Below are 20958 nucleotides of genomic sequence, written 5' to 3'. Positions count from 1 at the left end.
GCAGCAGTCGGTGAGGACACCAAATGCGATCCGGAAGCGAGGGAGATTGTTTGGAATGCGGGGGAAATTTGGAGAGAACAGCGCCTTACCGTGTCTGGATGTACAAAGCTCTCCGTGCTCCCAGAGTCAAACAGGCAGGGCGTTTCGTGCCCATTGACCCAGACTGTCATCATCGAGTTCCTGAGGTGCTTGGACCGTGACTGGTCGAGGGTGACAGTGCCGAGCTGCGGGTAGTCGGCATGGTCGGAGGTGGTGGGGTGATCCCAAGATGGCTGCCCCCGCCGGTCGCACCTGTCGGGCAGCGATGAAGATGGCGGCCTCCGTGAGTCACACGTGTTGGGTAGGGTTAAAGATGGCTTCCCCCACGGACAGCACGAGGCTGATGACGCGTCTGAAGGGGACCGTGCCGGCAGGCACCCGCCCGCGCTGCAGCGTCTGCGGGCCTGTGAGTCTGAAAGTCAGGACTGTGATTTAGAAGATTTGGATCTGGCCAGGCAGACTTTGGCAAAGTGTCCTTTCTTGCTGCAGTCGCTACAAGTCGCGTTCCGAGCCGGGCAACGCTGCCTGAGGTGATGGTTCTGGCCGCAGAAATAGCAGGGCAGCCCCCGGACTGGGTGGGCGTGGCACAGGCCTGGGCACCCTCTGGTCGTGTGTCCATGAGGGGATTGCGTGGTCGGAGGGGAAAGCATTGAGGCTCCGAAACGCTACTTCTAAGGAGGTGGACAGTTTTACCGTCTCTTCTAGGTCGAGGGCGCCCTTTTCCAGCAAGCGCTGTCTGACGTAGTTGGACCGGACTCCAGCCACATAGGTGTCCCGGATGGAGAGTTCCATATGCTGCGAGGCCGTGACGTCCATGTAGTTGCAGTTTCGAGCGAGTACCTTCAGGTCGCGTAGGTATTCCTCCAGCGATTCCCCGGGGCATTGACGACGAGTGGTGAGGAGATGCCGCACAAACACTTCGTTCACCGGCCTCACGTACTGCCTTTTCAGGATCGCGACCGCGTCTGCGTACGTGGTCGCTTCCTCGATCTGCACGGAGATTCTGTGGCTCACCCGGGCGTGGAGGAGACTCAGTTTCTGTTCGTCGGTGACGGTGGGCGAGGAGGAGGTGGCGAGGTAGACCTCAAAACAGCGCAGCCAGTGTGAAAAAATTCCTTTGGCTCCAGCTGCCTGTGGGTCGAGTTCCAGTCGATCAGGTTTGAGGGCTGCTTCCATTGCGATATCTTAGCTGATTAAATTGATGCGACCATCAATTCACAGGAGACGGAGAGTTGAAGTGAACAGTGGTTTTAATCAGCTAGAACTGTGCCTGCCTGGGACTGTCTGTACTGAGTGCAGCCTACAGGCTGCAGATCTATATACCTCCACCGAGGGGGTGGAGCCATAGGCGGAGAGTACAAGGGCACCAACATAATACAATGCAATGTGCTTCCCCCCCACCGCCCAGCCCCCCGAGCTGTCACTCAGCACCTCGCTCCGCCCCCGGGCCGTCACTCAGCACTCCGCGCCCCGCCCGAGCTGTCACTCAGCGCTCCACCCCGCCCCCCGCGCTCCGCCCCGTCACTCAGAGCAGCTCGAGAGCGGTCAGCTCGTAGCGTCACAGCAGGAACATCTCTGCCCCGCGCACTGAGCAGGAGCAGCGCCTGTTCCCGCCCCTGAGCTGTCACTCAGCGCTCTTCCCCCCCCCCCACCCCCTCACGCGCTCTGTCCCGCCCCTGCCCTGTCACTCAACGCAGCTCGTGCGCGGCCAGCTCCCCTCCTCACAGCGGGAACATCCCTCACCCGCGCAGCGAGCGGCGGCAGCGCCTGTTCCCGCCCCGCCGATCTGTGCCCCGCCCCCGCGCTGTCACTCAGCGCTGCCCCCCCGCGCGGTGACAGGCCATTACAACCTGCTTCAAAAAAAAAACGTCAGCGAGCGAGGGAGGTGCACACACCCAGCCTGCTGCCCTCGGCGGGCTTGCGTAGGATTTACAGCCGACAGCCTGCGCCTAGGCCTCGCGCTCCAGCCGACAGTCCCGGTGCAAAGGGGAGGTTTTTTAAAAAAAAAAAGTAAAAGGAGGCAAGGCAGAATAAAACCCTCCCGCCAGAAAAAAAAAATCAAAAAAGTTTAAATTGGAAGAAAAAAAAGCGAGAGATGGAGGGACATCAGAGGAGTGAGGCTTCGGCTCCTTCCAGAGGCAAAGAAAAGTCCAGCAAGGCGAAGAAAAGCCTGGACGAGGGAGAGAAGAAAACCAAATTTGTGAGTGTCTGTCAGCTCTAAGTTTGTCTTTAACCGGGTTGGGGGGAGAGTCCAGAGAAGGTTGTGAGGGAGGGAGTGAGTGTGAGAGAGACAGGCAGAGTGAGTGAGTTACTGAGGGTGTGAGAGGGAGTGTGAGAGACTGTAAGGAAGGGAGTGTGAGAGAGTGTGAGTTACTGAGTGTGAGAGACAGGGAGGGAGAGTGAGTTAGGGAGGGAGGGAGGGAGAGAGAGAGGGGCTGAGTGAGTGTGAGGGAGAGTGAGTGAGTTATTGAGAGTGAGGGTGTGAGATAGGGAGTGTGTGAGAGAAAGAGGGAGTGAGTGAGTGTGAGAGAGACGGGCAGAGTGAGTGAGTTACTGAGGGTGTGAGAGGGAGTGTGAGAGACTGTAAGGAAGGGAGTGTGAGAGAGTGTGAGTTACTGAGTGTGAGAGACAGGGAGGGAGAGTGTGAGTTAGTGAGGGTGTGAGAGGGAGGGAGTGAGAGAGAGAGGGGCTGAGTGAGTGAGAGGGAGAGTGAGTGAGTTATTGAGAGTGAGGGTGTGAGAGGTAGTGTGCGTGAGACGGTGAGTGTGTGAGTTACTGAGAGTGAGAGGGAGGGAGAGAGTGAGAGAGAGAGGGAGTGAGTGAGAGGGAGGGAGGGAGAGAGAGAGGGGCTGAGTGAGTGTGAGGGAAGTGAGTGAGTTATTGAGAGTGAGGGTGTGAGAGGGAGTGTGCGTGAGACGGTGAGTGTGTGAGTTACTGAGAGTGAGAGACAGGGAGGGAGGGAGGGAGAGAGAGAGGGGCTGTGAGTGTGAGAGAGACAGGCAGGGAGAGTGAATGAGTTATTGAGAGTGAGGGTGTGAGAGGGAGTGTGCGTGAGACGGTGAGTGTGTGAGTTACTGAGAGTGAGAGGAAATGTGTGATGGAGGGAGAGAGAGTGAGGGTGTGAGCGAGAGAGGGAGGGAGGAGTGAGTGACTGAGGAAGTGACGGTGTGCGAGAGGGAGTGAGTGAGTGTGGGTAAGGAAGCTGCTGCTCCCTCACCTGGCTGTGCAGGTACTCCCGAGGCCCCTCTTCTCCCAGAGCCTCCCTCCAGGTGTGTGCGTGGAGGACATGTGGCTCTCTCCTCCTCGCATTGCCCAGGAACATCCCACCCTCCGTCGCATTCACTCACACTCTCTACACGCCGAAGTTTAAACACTCCACCGCTGCTTCCGAATTGTGTCCCTGTGCACTTGTTCTCGTTTTATTCACACATTTCCCGCAGTGCTAGGTCGCTGCTCTTAATTCAAACTGGCGAGCAATAGGGTTCATTCCTCCAGCATTCTCAGCGCCGATTTGAAGTCAGGGGACTTTTAAAAAAACAAACGAAAAAGTCTCAAGTTCCCCCTCTGTTCACCGAAACTTGCTTTACACGTGTTCACCGATTCTGCGGTGCCAACATGTCTCCAGCCAGCCAAATGGAGAGATCATGAATGCCTGGATTGCACACTGTAGCGTGACTGTTTGAGACAGTTACAGCAATCGGGTGTAATTAAGGTGCTTGTTCATTCCACTACATACATATGTAACCAGTTGTTTGTTAAGTGTGCCCTGTACTAACTATACCACAGTAGATTCTCTTTCTACTTCGGCCTGTCACCTATTTTGCCTCAATAAAGTTGTCCACTGGGGGAAATACTGTAGATTTTATTATTGATGTCTTTTCATATTTTGTCCAATTAAAAAATACAATTTTTTTTTTTTTTGCAAATGTTACGTTCTCTTTGTATATATCTGAGAAACTTCACAACAACATTCTATCATTTGGCTTTGTGGGCCTGTTGCTTTTGATAGATTTAATTTGTTTACCGTTAAACTGCAGCCCTTGGTGTCTTTCTCTAATTATCAATCGTTCTATTGTTTTTATGCTCTCCCGTGATAGTTATGTCATGGGTTATTCATTGCATTGCTTTTTGCGGGTTCCTTTTGTGCTTGGATTGGCTGCCACATTTGCTTGCAAAAACAATAATGACAATGTTTCGGAATAAATTTTCTTGTGTTGCAAAAGACACCATATAAATTTTAAGTTTTGTATCTTGGAAAGCTTATTGGGTCACCTGGAACATTGTGTTTGCAATGAAAATTATCTCAAATGCCATCAAATTTCAAACTTCAGATTCCTGTGACCTAGCACTAGCTTTATTATACTACAAAGGCGCTATTCAGTAACCTCTGCCTTGTGGGTGCCTGCAGTGGCTCACACTGAAATCTCATCTTTAAATCAGAGGGTTGTGGCTTCAAATCGCAATCCAGAGATTTAAGCACAAAATAACGGCTGACAATTCAGGCCTAGGCTGGATGTTGGACTGAGGCCTGTCTGCCCTCTCAGGTGGATGTAAAAGATCCCATGGAATTATTTTCAAAAAGAAAAGGGCAGTTCTGGTATCAAGGTAAATATCCCTCAATCAGCATTTAAGGATGGGCAATATATGTTGACCCAGCCAACGAGGCCTACATCAATAAAATAAAAATACTGACCAGAGAATCTGTTTTTAATCATCTTGGTCAGCCCCTCAGGGTCGAGGGTGAGTTGCTTCCACTTCGGGGAGGTGATATCTGCGGTAGCTGAATTGTGCAATCCTGGATCCTCAGACTCTGCCACAGGTTTGACGGGTGGTGTTTGTTGAGGTGGGTGGGTGGGACTCTCTGGATTCTGCACTCTCCGCTGTTTCCGGTGCCTGTTCGGATCCACATAGGGAGAATTCAGAATGTCCAATTAACCTAACAAGCACACCATTCGGGACTTGTGGGAGAAAACTGGGGTGCCCGGGGGAAACCCATGCAGACACTGGGAGAACGTGCAGACTCCGCACTGACGATGACACAAGCCGAGAATCGAACCCTGGTCCCTGGTGCTGTGAAGCAACAGTGCTAATCACGGATCCCTACTGACCAGATAATCTGTTTTTAATAGCAAATTGCTCTTTGTGGGAGCTTGCTCTGCTCAAATTGGCTACCATGTTTCATACATTACAACCATGGCTATGTTTCAAAATTGTTTGCTTGGCTGTAAGTCATGAAGTTGATGGATGCTGTTTAAACTAGTGTGGTGCTATGTTGAAGACACCTAATTTTGGAAATGGCTTATCGATCTTTTGCAGTTTTAGAGTGTGACATTCTTGGGAAATGTCCTTGTGAATGTGGCACTTTAAAATATAAATGCAAAATCGTTAACAAAATGATGAATGTTGGCAAGATGCATGCAGATGAGGAACAAGTTTATATGTAACTGGTGCCTTGGATAGTAACAGTATTTGAAAGCTGAATTAGGCATTTCTCAGGCTATATTTTGAGTGCTTTACAGCATTCAGTTCAGAGGAACAATTGTCCTTGGCAGTGATAGAAGTGCTTAAGTATTGGATTTATTTTACACTCTCTGTTTCTGAATTTGTCCAGAGTTGGTGAAATTCATTTGTAAGACTTCCAGTGGCAATATAGTTTTAAAAAAATTCAACTATTAAGACTTCTTTTGCTTCCAGTCAGTGATAGTTGAAACAATTTCTGCACAAAAAGGTCCATTTTCCATTTTCAAATGGAAGTAATCGAAAAAATGAAGAAAAATACCTGAAATATTTGTCATATTTCAAATGTTAGAAGGTTTTACAACCAGTGCTAACCTTGAATTTTTTTCACGCACATTTTTATAATCTGTAATGCACTGTACTTGAGGTGGTGCAAAAATCCCCCCACCCCATATACTGTGGACAATACAGATCCAGGATAGGAAATCAGTGGATTAAGCTAGAATTAAATTAGAAAATGTTGAAAACGCATGGCAGATCTGGTGGCATCTGTACAAGAGCAAAATGACCTTTTATCAAAATATTATTTTAGACTTCATGCAGCTGCAGTATTCTGGTGAATGAAGCTGTTCAGTAACCACACATGCTGAAAGACAGAGGATTAAGCACATTGTGAACCATGTTATGTTGAATTTAAATAATTCACTAGTATTCCACCATTGTTTTCATGGTGTTTGCCATAGCCACAAGTATGACCCCCAGCTCAATAAAGCTGCGCTTGATTAACTGATTTGTGGAATGGTCATGGAATAGCAATGGGGTAACACCACCCTTGTTATCATTCCTCTGCTTGGACCGTGTGCTGATTTTTATTAGTAAGTGACTTGTGCTGATCCCATATTATGTTGTGTCCTTCTGTATGTTTTTTCATAAATTCCTTCTTCGGATATGAACATCGCTGGCAAAGCCAACACTTATTGCCCATGTCCTTGAACAGGTGCTGGTGAGCCACCTTCAGCTCAATGACTTGGGCCTTTTAGAGGGATGTTCAGAGTCAACCACATTGCTATGGGTCTGGAATCACATGTACGTCATACTGGGTAAGGATGGCAGACTTCCTCCCCCACAGGACATTAGTAAACCCTGTGGAATTTTATGGAAAGCCAGTAGTTTCATGATCTTTCTGAGTGAGACTAACATTTTACTCCAGATTTATGAATCAAATCTAAATTCCTCCAGCTGCTGCAGTGCAATTTGAACATCTGTCTTCAGATGGTAACGAAATGAAATAAAAATCGCTTATTATCACAAGTAGGCTTCAAATGAAGTTACTGTGAAAAGCCTCGAGTCGCTACATTCCAGCGCCTGTTCGGGGGGCCTGGTACGGGAATTGAACCGTGCTGCTGGCCTGCCTTGGTCTGCTTTAAAAGCTAGCGATTTATCCCTGTGCTAAACCAGCCCCTCTAGGCTACTAATCTGGTAACATTAGTATCATGCTACTGTTTCCATCCTTGCCATGTTGATTAGGTTCAGCCGACATTTGCCAGTTGTGTACAGACCAACCGGTAACTCTCTTTGGAGGAGGAAATGGAGATAGTATGATCTTTTTTAGGTCCAATTGGTGACACGAGTTCAAAAAAAGTCCAGGCAACCCTCTGGGAAATCTTGCATGTATGCTGGGCGGTTTGGGTACTTTCTGGAACTCAAAGTGTAGACCTGTTATGTGAAAAATGGTGATCTTTTCTTGCTTTAAGTGGAATTTCCACTTTGAAGCATAATCCTAGGCCAACACAGTATGGAACATAGTGTAAACTGAAGGGACAATACCTCCTCTTTCTATTTGGCACTTTGCAACCCTCAGGCCATAATTTTAGACCTCAACTATATTTCTCATTTTCTCTGGCAGTAAATGGAGGATGAGTGTGCCAGAGTCTCTGGTAATGTGGGAAGATAATATCTAGGCACTTGGTGTTGGGACTCTGTGATGGTATCTCCTCTTCACTCTTTCTCTTCCATAGAATCTCTACAGTGCAGAAGGAGGCCCTTCAGCCCATCGAGTCTGCACCGACCCCTTGAAAGAACACCCTACCTGGCCCATTCTCCTGTCCTATTCCTGCAACTCCACCTCAAAGAGGCAATTTAGCATGGCCAATCCACCTAACCTGCACATCTTTGGACTATGGGAGGAAACCCAAGCAGACAAGGGGAGAATGTGCAAACTTTACACAGTCACCCGAGGTCAGAATCGAACCCAGGACCCTGGTGCTGTGAGGCAGCAGTGTTAACGCCATGCCACACTAAATTCTGTGTTCTGCCTTGCCAGTTTTTTTGGTGCCTTGCCATTTTCGCATTCTGTTTTTCTGTTCCTTTTTTATCTTGTAGTAATAATCTTTATTATTGTAGCATGTAGGCTTACATTAACATTGCAATGAAGCTCCTGTGAAAATCCCCTAGCCACATTCCGACGCCTATTTGGGTACACAGAGGGAGAATTCAGAATGTCCAATTCACCTAACCAGCACGTCTTTCAGGACTTGTGGGAGGAAACCGGAGTACCCGGAGGAAACCCATGCAGACACAGGGAGAACATGCAAACTCCGCCCAGACAGTGACCCAAATGAGAATCGAACCTGGGATCCTGGTGCTGTGAAGCAACTGTGCTAACCACTGTGCTACCGTGCCGCCCTTTTTTTACACACTTCTTTCTTGTACATTTTTAACATTTCTGTTCTTTCTCTCATTGTACCTCCTTTTGTCATTCAGTGCATTTCACTTCTCCCATTTAACCACCTCCTCTTCTCCATCAAATCATTTTACAGAACATTCTATTTGTTGTGCCATGTGTACTGTTTCCAGTGTTTCAAGTTCCTCTTGAAGCTGAACATTACACGATGCTTGTAGGCTGCATGGTTTTACCTCCTTAATGCTGCTGTACCTGTACACTTGGGTCCTTGCGCCTTGATCCTGCAACCTCTACCTTAATTTGCTGATTTCTCCAAATTGTGGAGAGAGCTTACACCGCTACACTGGGAAACAGAAACTCTCCCTGGACGTATTTCTCAACTTGCTTTGGAGACTCAATTTTTGTGTCCGGCACTTGGTTTATCTTGAAAAGTGAGAAATTGTTTTGATTGTTCACCTTCAGGAATCTGGTGCTGCATTGGGCAATTTGCGATTCTACAGTGCGAAAGAAAGAACTTGCCTTTAAATAGCACATTTCACCACACTGGGACATTCTATATACTTTGTAATGTTGTCACCGTGGGAAACAGGGCAAAAATTTGTGTGGAACAAGGCTCCACAGACTAGCAAAGATGCAGTGGTCAGATAATCTGTGCTAATGATGCTGGTTGATGGATAAATATTACTCAAGACTGTATGGGGGAGCTCTACTACTCTTTGAAATAGAGCCATAGGACCTTTTACACCAACGTGACAGATTTATTGTCCTACCCAATGAGCTGCAGTGCTGTCAGTGCAGCGCTCCCAGATTTGTTTTGCTTTGAATGAAATTTGAACTCTTGTCCTGACAGTGCTGTCACTGAGCTGACACCATTTATAGGAATGTAAGAAAATCCAATGTAACCATTAATCATCACATTTTGCCAAGCAAAATTTGTTGTAATAACAGTATCAATATAAAATTAGTTTCCCCTATGTAGAATATATAGTTGTTTTTTTAAGGTTCTTCAAGTGGTTGCTGGGGACAATGGGTACTAATGGCATTGGTGTGCAGTGCTACCATTGAAATATTTCTGCGTTCACACCAGGGTCTACAAAAAATAACCTAATATTTCAGTAGCTGCCTGTTGATTTGGGGTGTGGAGATGGAGAGGTTGTTGCCAGAGGGCTAATCCTGCACACGGTACAATTGGAGTGAAATTCAGCTGTGCCTTATTAGCGTATAAAACCTGAAACCTATTCATGAAGTTATGGTCAATTTCTGATGCTGTTTTTAAAAACTAGTTTTAACCCCTGTGTAAAAGATTTTCAGATCGAGAAATTTTATCTGCTGGTATTCTCCCATGGCGGAGGCCTTGTGGCACTGCAGGTGTAGCGCCCCGGCCTGGAGCCAGAAGCTCTGGTTTTGAGCTCAACTCCAGGACTTGTTGCCCATGGATGATGTGTTCACAACATGGCCAAACAGGTTGATTGTCAACCTGAAAATCCTTCCAACATCCCTAAGGCAGGTGGAAGAATGGGAAACGACATCTATGAAAAACAGATGCAAACATGTGCTTTATTTGCTTCCAGCTTTTATGTGTGGAAAGTCTCCTAAACCCAAGTCTCTTTCCAATGTGTAATTTTTAAAAAAAAGTCCATGCAAGGGATGTGGGCTACGCTGGCTAGGCTAGCATTTATTGCCCATCCGTAATTGCCCTTGAGGGGGTGGTGGTGAATTGCTGCAGTCCAAGTCATGGAGATGCACCCACAAAGTTGTTCGGCAGGGATTTCCAGGATTTTGACCCAGCGACAGTGAAAGAACGGCGGTACATTTCCAAGTCAGGGTGTTAAATAGCTTGGAGGGGAACTTGCAGGTGGTTGTGTACCCATGTGTCTGCTGCCCTTGTCCATTTTAGACAGTACTGGTCATGGGTTTGGAAGGTACTGTTTAAGACCATAAGACATGGGAGCAGAATTAGGCCACTCGGTCCATCGAGTCTGCTCCGCCATTCAGTCATGGCTAATATTTTTCTCATCCCCATTCTCCAGCCTTCTCACCATAACACATGATTCCCTTATATTTTAAAGACACTCAGTGATTTGGCCTCAAGTCTTCTGCAGCAAAGAGTTCCACAGATTCCCACCCTCTCTGGCTGAAGAAATTCTTCCTCATCTCTGTTTTGAAGGATCGTCCCTTTAGTATGAGATTGTGTCCTCTGCTTCTAGTTTTTCATACTAGTGGAAACATCCCCTCCACGTCTACTCTATCCAGGCCTCGCAGTATCCTGTAAGTTTCAATCAGATTCCCCCTCATCTTTCTGAACTCCAACGAGTACAGACCCAGAGTCCTCAACCGTTCCTCATACGACAAGCTCTTCATTCCAGGGATCATTCTTGTGAACCCCCTCTGGACCCTTTCCAAGGCCAACACATCCTTCCTTAGATACGGGGCCCTAAATTGCTCACAATACTCCAAATGGGGTCTGACTAGAGCCTTGTATAGCCTCAGAAGTACATCCCTGGTCTTGTATTCTCGCCCTCTCAACATGAATGCTAATATTGCATTTCCCTTCCTAACTGCCGATGCTTAACTGCATGTTAACCTTAAGAGAATCGTGAACAAGGACCATCAAGTCCTTTTGTGCTTCTGATTTCCAGCATCTTTCCATTTAGAAAACAGTCTATGCCTCCACTTCTCCTTCCAAAGTGCATAACCTCACTTTCCCACATTATATTCCACCTGCCACTTCTTTGCCCACTCTCCTAGCCTGTCCAAGTCCTTCTGAAGCCCACCTGCTTTCTCAATACTACCTGCCCCTCTACAGATCTTTGTATCATCTGCAAACTTAGCAACAGTGCCTTCAGTTCCTTCCTCCAGATCATTAATGTATATTGTAAAAAGTTGTGGTCCCAGCACCGCCCACTGAGGTGCACCACGAGTCACTGGCTGCCATCTTGAAAAAGACCCCTTTATCCCCCCTCTGCCAGTCAGCCAATCCTCAATCCATGCCAGGATCTTGCCCTGAACACCATGGATTCTTAACTTATTTAACAGTCTCCTATGCGGCACCTTGTCAAAGACCTTCTGGAAATCTAAATAAATCATGTCCACTGGTTCTCCTTTGCCTAACTTCCTTGTTACTTCCTCAAAGAACTCGAACAGATTTGTCAGACATGACCTCTCCTTGACGAAGCCGTGCTGACTCAGTCCTATTTTATTATGCACTTCCAAGTACTCCGTGATCTTATCTTTAATAATGGACTCAATCTTACCAATAACTGAAGTCAGGCTAACCGACCTATCATTTCCCGTCTTCTGCCTCCCTCCTTTAAACAGTGGTGTTACACTGGCTACTTTCCAGTCCTCTGGGACCTTTCCTGCCTCCAGTGATTCCTGAAAGATCATCACCAATGCCTCCACCATCTCCGTGGCTATCTCTTTTAGAACCCTGGGATGTATTTAAGGAGCCTTTGTGAGTTCTTGCTTGGCATCTTGATGGCACACACTGCTGCCACTGTGCATCGGTGGTGAAAGGAGCGAATGTTTGTGGATGGGGCGCTAATCAAGCAGCCTGCTTTGTCCTGGATGGTGTTGAGCTTCTTGAGTGTTGTTGGAGCTGCACTCATTCAGGCAAGTGGAGAGTATTCCATCACATTCCTGACTTGTGTCTTTAGATCATGATAAGACTTTAAGGAGTCATATGGTGAGTTAATTGCCACAGAATTCCTAGCCTCTGGACCTGTTCTTGTAGCCACAGTATTTATCTGGCTATTGCCTCGTGCTTGTGGCACAAATGTTACTTGCCAGCACGAGCCAGGGTATTGTCCAGGTCTTCATCTACAAAGACCAATACAGCAGAGGAGCAGACCGTTCGGCCCTCCAAGCCTGTACCGGTCACGATACCACCCTTGGCCAAAACCCCTAGTGCCGTATCCCTCTATACCCATCATATCCATGTGTTTGTCATGATGCCTTTTGAACGGCCTTTAGATGCCTATCTGCTTCCATAACCTCCCCCGTCAGCACGTTCCAGGCACTCACCACCCTCTGTGCAAAAAAAAAAAAAACCTGCCTCGCACATCTCCTAAAATTTGCCCCATGGACCTTAAGCCTATGCCCCCTAGTGACTGATCCCTTCACCCTGGGAAAGAGTGCTTGCCCATCCACTCTATTCATGTCCCTCGTAATCTTGCTGCATTTGGACATATACTGCCTTAGTACTGTTCCAGCGATTTCCTGTTGATTTTCAGTGGTGGAAGACAGTATATATATATACATATATGGCTAGCAAATTGACTCTTTTGCTCTATAATAATTGATCAACAATTGTCACACTTGGTGGAATCATCTGGTTAAGTTCTAACATCACTGTGATTTTCAGCTGGTGCTGAAAGTTGCAATTAATTACTACCTGTACTTGTATTTGTTTCTGGGTAATACCAGGTCTACAAATGGGAACAGTACGAAGTCTTACAACACCAGGTTCAAGTCCAACAGGTTTGTTTCGATGTCACTAGCTTTCGGAGCGCTGCTCCTTCCTCAGGTGAATGAAGAGGTCTGTTCCAGAAACACATATATAGACAAATTCAAAGATGCCAAACAATGCTAGGAATGCGATGGCACCTTTGAATTTGTCTATATATGTGTTTCTGGAACAGACCTCTTCATTCACCTGAGGAAGGAGCAGCGCTCCGAAAGCTAGCGACATCGAAACAAACCTGTTGGACTTTAACCTGGTGTTGTAAGACTTCGTACTGTGCTCACCCCAGTCCAACGCCGGCATCTCAACATCATTACAAATGGGAAGTATTTGTAGCCATTGTTGATATTAGTGTTGCTTTGAATGACGTGATTACTGGGCAAACTTGATTTTCAACATTGCAGAGCAGTTGCTTGTTGAGTTGTGTACGGCAATAACTTTGGGCAATGCTGGAAATGTGACATAGTTTGATTTTTAATGCGTCACTTCCTTTATGCTGACATTTTTAATGATTTCCCTTCCTCGGGCACTCGCTTCCTCTTGTTCAATATAACTGTCATCACCTTCCTTCAGAAATTCCACCTGTCACCCTGATGATCTTGTAGACTATCACCGCATCAACTTTTTTTCCCTTTCCAAATTCCTACAAATCTTACACATTCCAGATCTATGCCCATCCCTCCTGCAATTCCTTTTTGAATCACTCCACTCAGATTTCCTGCCTATGGCACACGATCGAAAATCAAAGCCACAAAGGACATTCTCTGTAATTGTGACCTGTGGTGCATTATTTCTTGACCATCAACCTTGCTGTATTCTAATTAATAATCCCACCATTGCATCATCTTGAATATATCCTTGATTCCCCCCACCCTAGCAAATTACTTGATATCTCTTGGCGATGCCAAGGAGTGAATTTCAAAATATTATGCTGATAACATACAACTCTACCCTTTCCTATGTGAATGTAGGAATTTCAGACGTATGCATTTGGTTCAGTAAGCGTTAAAAACCTGGGTTAGTGTGTGTGACTGCTGCAGTACTTTTTTAAAAATCCCGGTTTGCAAGATAGCCAGGCTTTGTGGCTACAAGAGGTGCAATTAAAGCATCATAAGTTGGGCTAATGGAATTTTGTTTAAATGAAGAAAGTTCCCTGGGGAATAGTTAATTAGAGATATTGTGTTTAGTTTTAGTAAGATGATGTAGTTAATGGGATGAGCCAGGGACTGAAGCCGTCAGGTGTTGAATTTTCAGTTTTGTCGTTCAGTTAAAGATTTGACTGTGAACAGACCAGCAGCTGCCCTCACAACAGTGAGCTCTGCTCTGTGAACAGGAGCAGTTTCTCGCAAAACAATGGGTGAAAGATTTGTCTGAACAGGACAGGAAAGTGTCTCAAAGGCTGGCAGGTTAAACAGTAGTTTGAGACAGGCGGGAATCTGCAAGTTATGTCCTGAAGTATATCTCTTTCTCAAAGCAGGGTATCCAAGCCATTTTTATCCAGAAATTTTACCTGGGTCTGCTAAGTGCATTGTGGATTTTGACCTGGGATGGATTTTACTTCAGTGGAGATAAAAGATGGAAATGTTTCATTGTCATTGTTGAGCATTGTTTGGAAGTTATTTTCTTGTGATGAAGTTAGTAATGCTGTGCTAGTAATAAGGTTTGTTTAATATACCATATCCCCATTTGTGCATGGCATCACTCCTGGAGCGAGGTATCCTATCCTCACAGTTTTAAAAATTAAATAAAATATTGGGGTGTCTGTCTGGAATCCTAACAACTGCTGGGGCCTGGTCTGGGATCGTAATAGACTCAGAGAATTTACAGTGCAAAAGGAGGCCATTTGGCCTATCGAGTCTGCACTGGATCTTGGAAAGAGCACCCTACGTAAGCCCACACCTCTACCTAATCCCAGTATGCCCACCTAACCTTTTTGGACACGAAGGGCAATTTATCACGGCCAATCCATCTAACCTGCACACCTTTGGATTGTGGGAGGAAACCCACGCAGACACGGGGAGAACGTGCAGACTCCGCAAAGACAGTGAGCCAAGCAGGGAAGATAGCTGCTGTACTGCGCTGTTATGTTCTATATTGATCCCGCCACTTCCTCTGAAATGTCAGGCTGCTTGACGACCATCCAGCCTGGGATGAGCCATGAGTTAATCCAACCAAGCACTGGGAAAAACTAGTTGTCATCCCTCACTTCCACCACATACTCAGTGGCCTGTACCACTGACTCCATCTCTCTTTTTGACGAGTCTCTTCGGCTGAACCCGCTCTTCGCGACCAGGGCAGTTCACCCTGATCTGACCTCTGAACTTTTTAACTCCATGTCCGCTCCATACACTTCCACCTCTAATAATGTATGCCTCCTTGGCCCATAGACCAGGGCAGTTCACCCTGATCTGACCTCTGAACCTCTTAACTCCATGTCCGCTCCATACACTTCCACCTCTAATAATGTATGCCTCCTCCGTCCATAGACCAGGCATGCCTTGTTACCTTTCATCACCTCTCTGATGCTGTCTTAATGCATTACCTTGCTCCACATTGCTGCAATTTTAGTTCCTACAAAACCCTACTGCCCAAATTGTGACCTGCAACAAATTCCTGTCTGCCATCTTCCCTGTTCTCACTGTGTCAGCATCTCTAATTTAAAATTCTAATTATTGCGTTTAAATTCCTCCGCTGCCCTTTCCCCTCCCTAACCACAGCACTTCCTCAAACTCTTTCTCTGAATCCTTCCCCTTTTCCAATTAATATATTTATTTGTTCGGCCTCCTAGACTCTGCTGAGTAATTGGCTCGCAAAACTGCCGCAGCACTCCTTCTCTCGTATTCACTTTAAAACCTACTTCTTTGACCAAGTATTTGACTTCCTGTCCCATACTGCTCGGCTACCTTGGAGCAAGGAAAAGGTTGAAATGGAACCTGAAAAGGAGTGCAACTTTACTGCCAATATGGTTTTGGGAAATTAACATTGACACGCCAGGTGTTTAGTAAGGCTAAATAGATGCTCGCTTGTCCTGAAGAAAGTGATGCCTTGTTTACAAGAGAGTGGATGACACAAAGATTGGCTGGGTGGTTAACAGTGAGGTTAAGTGTCTTGGGTTACAGGAAGATATAGATGGGATGGTCTAATGGGTGGATAAGTGGCAAATGGAATTTAACCATGAAAAGTGTGAGGTGATATACTTTGGAAGGGGTAATTTAACAAGTAAGTGTACTATGAAAGGTCTGACACAGGGGAGTTCCAAAGAACAAAGGGGCCTTGGCGTGTTTATCCATAGATCTCCTGAAGGCAGAAGGGCAGGTTAATAGGGTGGTGTAAAAAGCATATGGAACACTCACTTTTATCAATCGGGGCATTGATTAGGGAGGTCATGTTGAAATTGGATAGAACTTTGGTGAGTCCACAGCTGGAGTACCGTGTGCAATTCTGGTCGCCACATTATAGATACATAGAAGATAGGAGCAGGAGGAGGTCTTTTGGCCCTTCGAGCCTGCTCCGCCATTCATCACGATCATGGCTGATCATCCAACTCAATAGCCTAATCCTGCTTTCTCCCCATAGCCTTTGATCCCATTCTTCCCAAGTGCTATATCCAGCTGCCTCTTGAATATATTCAAAGTTTTAGCATCAACTACTTCTACTTCCTGTGGCAATGAATTCCACAGGCTCACCCGCTCTTTGTGTGAAGAAGTGTCTCCTTATCTCTGTCCGAAATGTTTACCCGGAATCCTCAGGTGTTCAGAATCCCCTCGTTCTGGACACGTCTATCATTGGTAACATCTTCTTTGTATCTACCCAGTCTAGTCCTGTTAGAATTTTATAAGTCTCTATGAGATCCCCCCTCATTCTTCTGAACTCTAGCGCGAACAATCCCAACCTAGTCAATCTCTCCTCATATGACAGTCCCGTCATCCCTGGAATCAGTCTGGTAAACCTTCGCTGCACTCCCTCGAGAGCAAGAACATCCTTCCTCCGAGAAGGACACCAAAACTGCACGCAATACTCCAAGTGTGGCCTCACCAAGGCCCTGTACAATTGCAGCAACTCATCCCTACTTCTATACTCGAAACCTCTTGCAATGGAAGGATGTAATTGTACTTGAGGGTGTGCAGAGAATATTCACCAGAATGTTGCCTGGGGTGAAACATTTAAGTTATGAAAAGAGGTTGGATAGGCTTGGGTTGTTTTTTCCAGAACAGAGAAGACTGAGGGGTGACCTGATTGAGGTGTGCAAGATTATGAGGGGCATGGACAGGGTGGATAGGGAACAGTTGAAGTGTCAGTCACAAGGGGGCAAAGTTCAAAGTGAGGGGTGAGAGGTTTGGGGGGATTTAAGGAAAACCTTTTTTATCCAGAGGGTGGTGACAGTCTGGAATGCACTGCCTGGGAGGGTGGTAGAGGCGGGATACCTCGCATCATTCAAGAAGTACCTGATACGTCATAACATTCAAGGCTATGGGCCAAATGCTGGCAAGTGGGATTAGGTGGGCAGGTCAGGGCCTTTCAGGTGTCGGTGCAGACATGATGTGCCGAAGGACCTCTTCTGCACTGTTATATTCTGTGGACATTTTGTAGGGCAGTTGATCTGGTGGGATGGCTACTGAGGAGCTCAATCACAGGAGAAGGCAGAGTAGAGCGGGTAATGGAGAAGGTTAGAGGAATCTCATAGCCCGGAGTGGGGCTATGTGATTGCAAAAGGGGATAAAGTTACTTTGTGTCAGCCAACAATGGGAGATGTATTGACTTGGTGGTGCTGGAAGGTCTGGAGAAGGGTCACAGAACTGAAACATTGACCACTTCCTTCGCTGCAGATGCTGCCTGATCTGATTATTTTCTGTGATTTATGCTTTCTAGTTCAGATTTTGAGCATCTGCAGTATTTTGTTTTTGTTTTGGAAGAGGCCTAGATTGTAACAGAGAGAAACTTTAGGCTTGTCGAGGGATCTGTGGGATGGCAGGATCAGAAAATTATTGAAGGATAAGAGTGGGGGGCAAAATGGGGCAGGATACGCTGTAGGAATGATTTGAGGTGAGAGTTGTGAGAACGCGTGGTCGTAACCTCCACAGGCAAATTAGGTTTAAAGAAACTTTTATTGCTCCAAGTTGTTTTTTCATTTCCTGCTTCCAGTTCTGAGGCTTGAGCTCGAGTGTAGTGTACGTTTGCAGTTTCTGGCAGTGCACTGTTATGTAAACTGAGAGGCTATTCTTCACATGAACGGTGATATTGGTGATCAACAGGCTGTTCAGTCATGTGATCTGCAGCACGTGAATGACTTGCGCACTTTCGACAGTCATTGGATTGCGATCAAGCAGGAAACAGTTGCAAGACAATGCTGCCTTCCTAGTTGTGAACTCCCAGCAGATAAGGCAGCATCTGTAAAGAGAGAAACAAGTCTCAACCGTTCAGGTTCATGACCTTTTCGTCAGTACTAAGTTGTTCGGGATGAGTAATTTATAAGGCCGTATAGGTGTCTGTGGCTCAAAATCAACCATCACGCTAAGATGCAATTGGCTGTGTACTCCTAAGCAAAGAAAAGTAACAATTTATAGTGTCCAGTTTAAGTTTAAAAAAGAACTGGCGATTTAATTTGTTACTGTATTCGCATCCCTCCAAGGACTCACCACTCCTTATCTCGAGAAGCTTCTCCATCCTGACAACCCTCTTGAGATGTCCGTGCTCCTCCAGCTATGGCCTCTTGGCCATTTGTGATTTTCTTCCCTTCACTGATGTAACCTTGCCTTCAGCTGCAAAGTCCCTGAGCTCTGGAATTCCTTCCTTAAATTTCTCTGCCTCTACCTCTCCTCCTTTAAGATGCTTCTTAAAGCCTACATCTTTGTTTACGCTGTTGGTCACCTACCCTAGAGTTTCCTTTAGTGGTTTGTCTCAACTTTTATTCTACGTTTTATTATGTTAACTGTGTTGTATAAATGTTAGGTTTTTTTGGACTTGGTGAAAGCAAAGTGTTGTCTTATGTTTTATGCTGTTGCCTTTTTTAAAACAATAGCTGCAGTTCAACTGTTTTCTTGTGCTTTGCCTTAGTTCTTGACTTGCACCTTGCTTTGAACTAGTGCAGTGATGGATTTTGCAACAAGCTGCTTAGGCGTAGCCCAGTTGGTGGCACTTTCACCTCTGAGCTAGAAAGTTATGAGTTCAAGTTCCCTTCCAGGACTTAAGTACTTCAGTGCAGTATTTGAAAGGGGGCTGTGCTACAGAAACATACAATTTCTACAGTGCAGAGGCCATTCCGCCCATCGAGCCTGCACTGACCCTCTGACAGAGCATCATATCTAGGCCCCACTGCCTTTCCCTGTCCTCATGACCCCACCTAACCTGCATATCCTTGGACACGAGGGAAGTTAACATGACCAATCCACCTAACTTACAAATTGAGGGGAGATAGATATAAGACAGATGTCAGAGGTAGGTTCTTTACTCAGAAAGTAGTAAGCGCGTGGAATGCCCTGCCTGCAACAGTAGTGGACTCGCCAACACTAAGGGCATTCAAATGGTCATTGGATAGACATCTGGACGATAAGGGAATCGTGTAGATGGGCTTTAGAGTGGTTTCACAGGTCGGCGCAACATCGAGGGCTGAAGGGCCTGTACTGCGCTGTAATGTTTTATGTTCTATTTGCATGTGGGAGGAAATCAGAGCACCTGGAGTCGGAGGAGAGTGCAAACTCTATACAGTCACCCAAGGCCGGAATTGAACCCGGGCCCCTGGCATTGAGGCAGCAGTGCTAACCACCGTGCCGCCATCTGAGGAAATATTTGTCAGATGAGACATTAAACCTTTCATTTGGATGGAAAACGTTGTTTTAAAAGTACTACATTGGTTGTGACGGTCTTTGAGATCTCCTGTAGTTGTGAAAGCTTTATAAATGCATTTCTCTTTCTCTCCATGCTACTGGAAATAAGATTCTGGTGCAGTGCTTAATGCGTCAGTGGGGGAAGTTGATGCGTTTTATCATAGCAAAGTAAAACCACTATCATCTATATTCAGCTAAAGAAAGTAAATGATGTCATAGACAGGTGTACTGTGGCATGTTCATAACTTAATTTCTGAATGGATTTTAATAAAATTGTAGTAAATGCAATATGTAAGACCAGATTGCCTAACTTTTCATTGATAATTATCTTTGTTCAAATACCTATTGTATAGTTTTTGCAGCTCTTTGCTGCATTTTCCAGGGCTAGGATTATTTTTAATGTGAAAAATCCATCTATCCTAATCTGCAATGGGCAACTGCAGTCGACATTAATGTATCATCTGTAACATTATGAAACTCCCAGGATAAATCACAGCTCCATGAGAAGATAAAAGTGTACCCCAAGTCAGAGGGAATGGTGGAGCAGTGAATAAAAGTTTGGTTATTGAGTTATATTTTAAGTGTCTTAAAATTGGAGGAGTGGGTGAGGTTAGGGAGGCTCAGAACCTGGCTGACCGCAATGAGGTGATAGAAGTGGGGATGCTTAAGAGACCAGAGTTGGAAAAGCTTTAAATCCTTGGAAGGCTGTGTAGGCTAACAAAGTTACAGAGAAATAGGGAGTGAGGCGGCAAAGAGATTTGAACATGAGGATAATTTTAAATTTGAGGAGTTGTGGATGGGGAGTATGTAGATCAGTGAACATGAGTGATGGATAAGTAGGACTTAACTCCATTGCTTGCAACCTTAGTTTGGATGAGCTTAAGTTTATATCGGCTGGAATGTGGGAAATTGGCTGTGACAGCATGGGAACAGTTGAATCAGGAGCTGACAAAAATATGAATTTGAGTTGCAGCTAGGAGGATTAATTAATGGAGAGGTAGGAAAGAGTAGGGATAAATGGGGAATTTTCAACTTAACAGGCTGTGACTAATGAGTGCCGCAAGGATCCATGCTGGGGCCTGAGCTATTTATAATCTATATCAACGATTTGGTTGAAGATACATGCACTAATTTTGGCGTGCATGTAAGGGGCTGGTTTAGCACAGGGCTAAATCGTTGGCTTTTAAAGCAGACCAAGGCAGGCCAGCAGCGCGGGTTCAATTCCCGTACCAGCCTCCCCGAACAGGCACCGGAATGTGGCGACTAGGGGCTTTTCACAGTAAATTCATTTGAAGCCTACTTGTGACAATAAGCGATTTTCATTTTCTTTCAAGCTGTGAGGAGGACACGGAGAAGCTGCAAAGAAATATAGATGGGTTAAAGAAATATAGACAGGCTGAGTGAGTGCGCAACAAGACGGCATATAGAGTTTTATGTGGGGAAATGTGAGGTTATTTATTTATGTTGTAAGACTAGAGTAGCAGAATTTTTTT

The 20958-nt window shown here is 45.9% G+C and overlaps 1 protein-coding gene across 3 annotated transcripts in view; it reads left to right on the top strand.

Moving 5' to 3' along the window:
- Positions 1-1872: 1872 nt before the first annotated feature.
- The window catches only part of LOC140427204 (protein diaphanous homolog 1-like), a 464569-nt gene continuing 445483 nt past the window's right edge, over positions 1873-20958 (top strand). For all 3 annotated transcript variants that reach the window (XM_072512804.1, XM_072512803.1, XM_072512805.1), the window contains exon 1: positions 1873-2239. In XM_072512804.1, the coding sequence (XP_072368905.1) occupies positions 2135-2239 (105 nt within the window). In that variant the 5' untranslated portion in view covers positions 1873-2134. The remainder of the gene's footprint in view (positions 2240-20958) is intronic.

This window comes from Scyliorhinus torazame, chromosome 7 (assembly GCF_047496885.1).
Source record: "Scyliorhinus torazame isolate Kashiwa2021f chromosome 7, sScyTor2.1, whole genome shotgun sequence".
NCBI lineage: Eukaryota > Metazoa > Chordata > Chondrichthyes > Carcharhiniformes > Scyliorhinidae > Scyliorhinus > Scyliorhinus torazame.
Note: the sequence above shows the minus strand (reverse complement) of the source record. Positions and strands in the feature narration are given on the sequence as shown.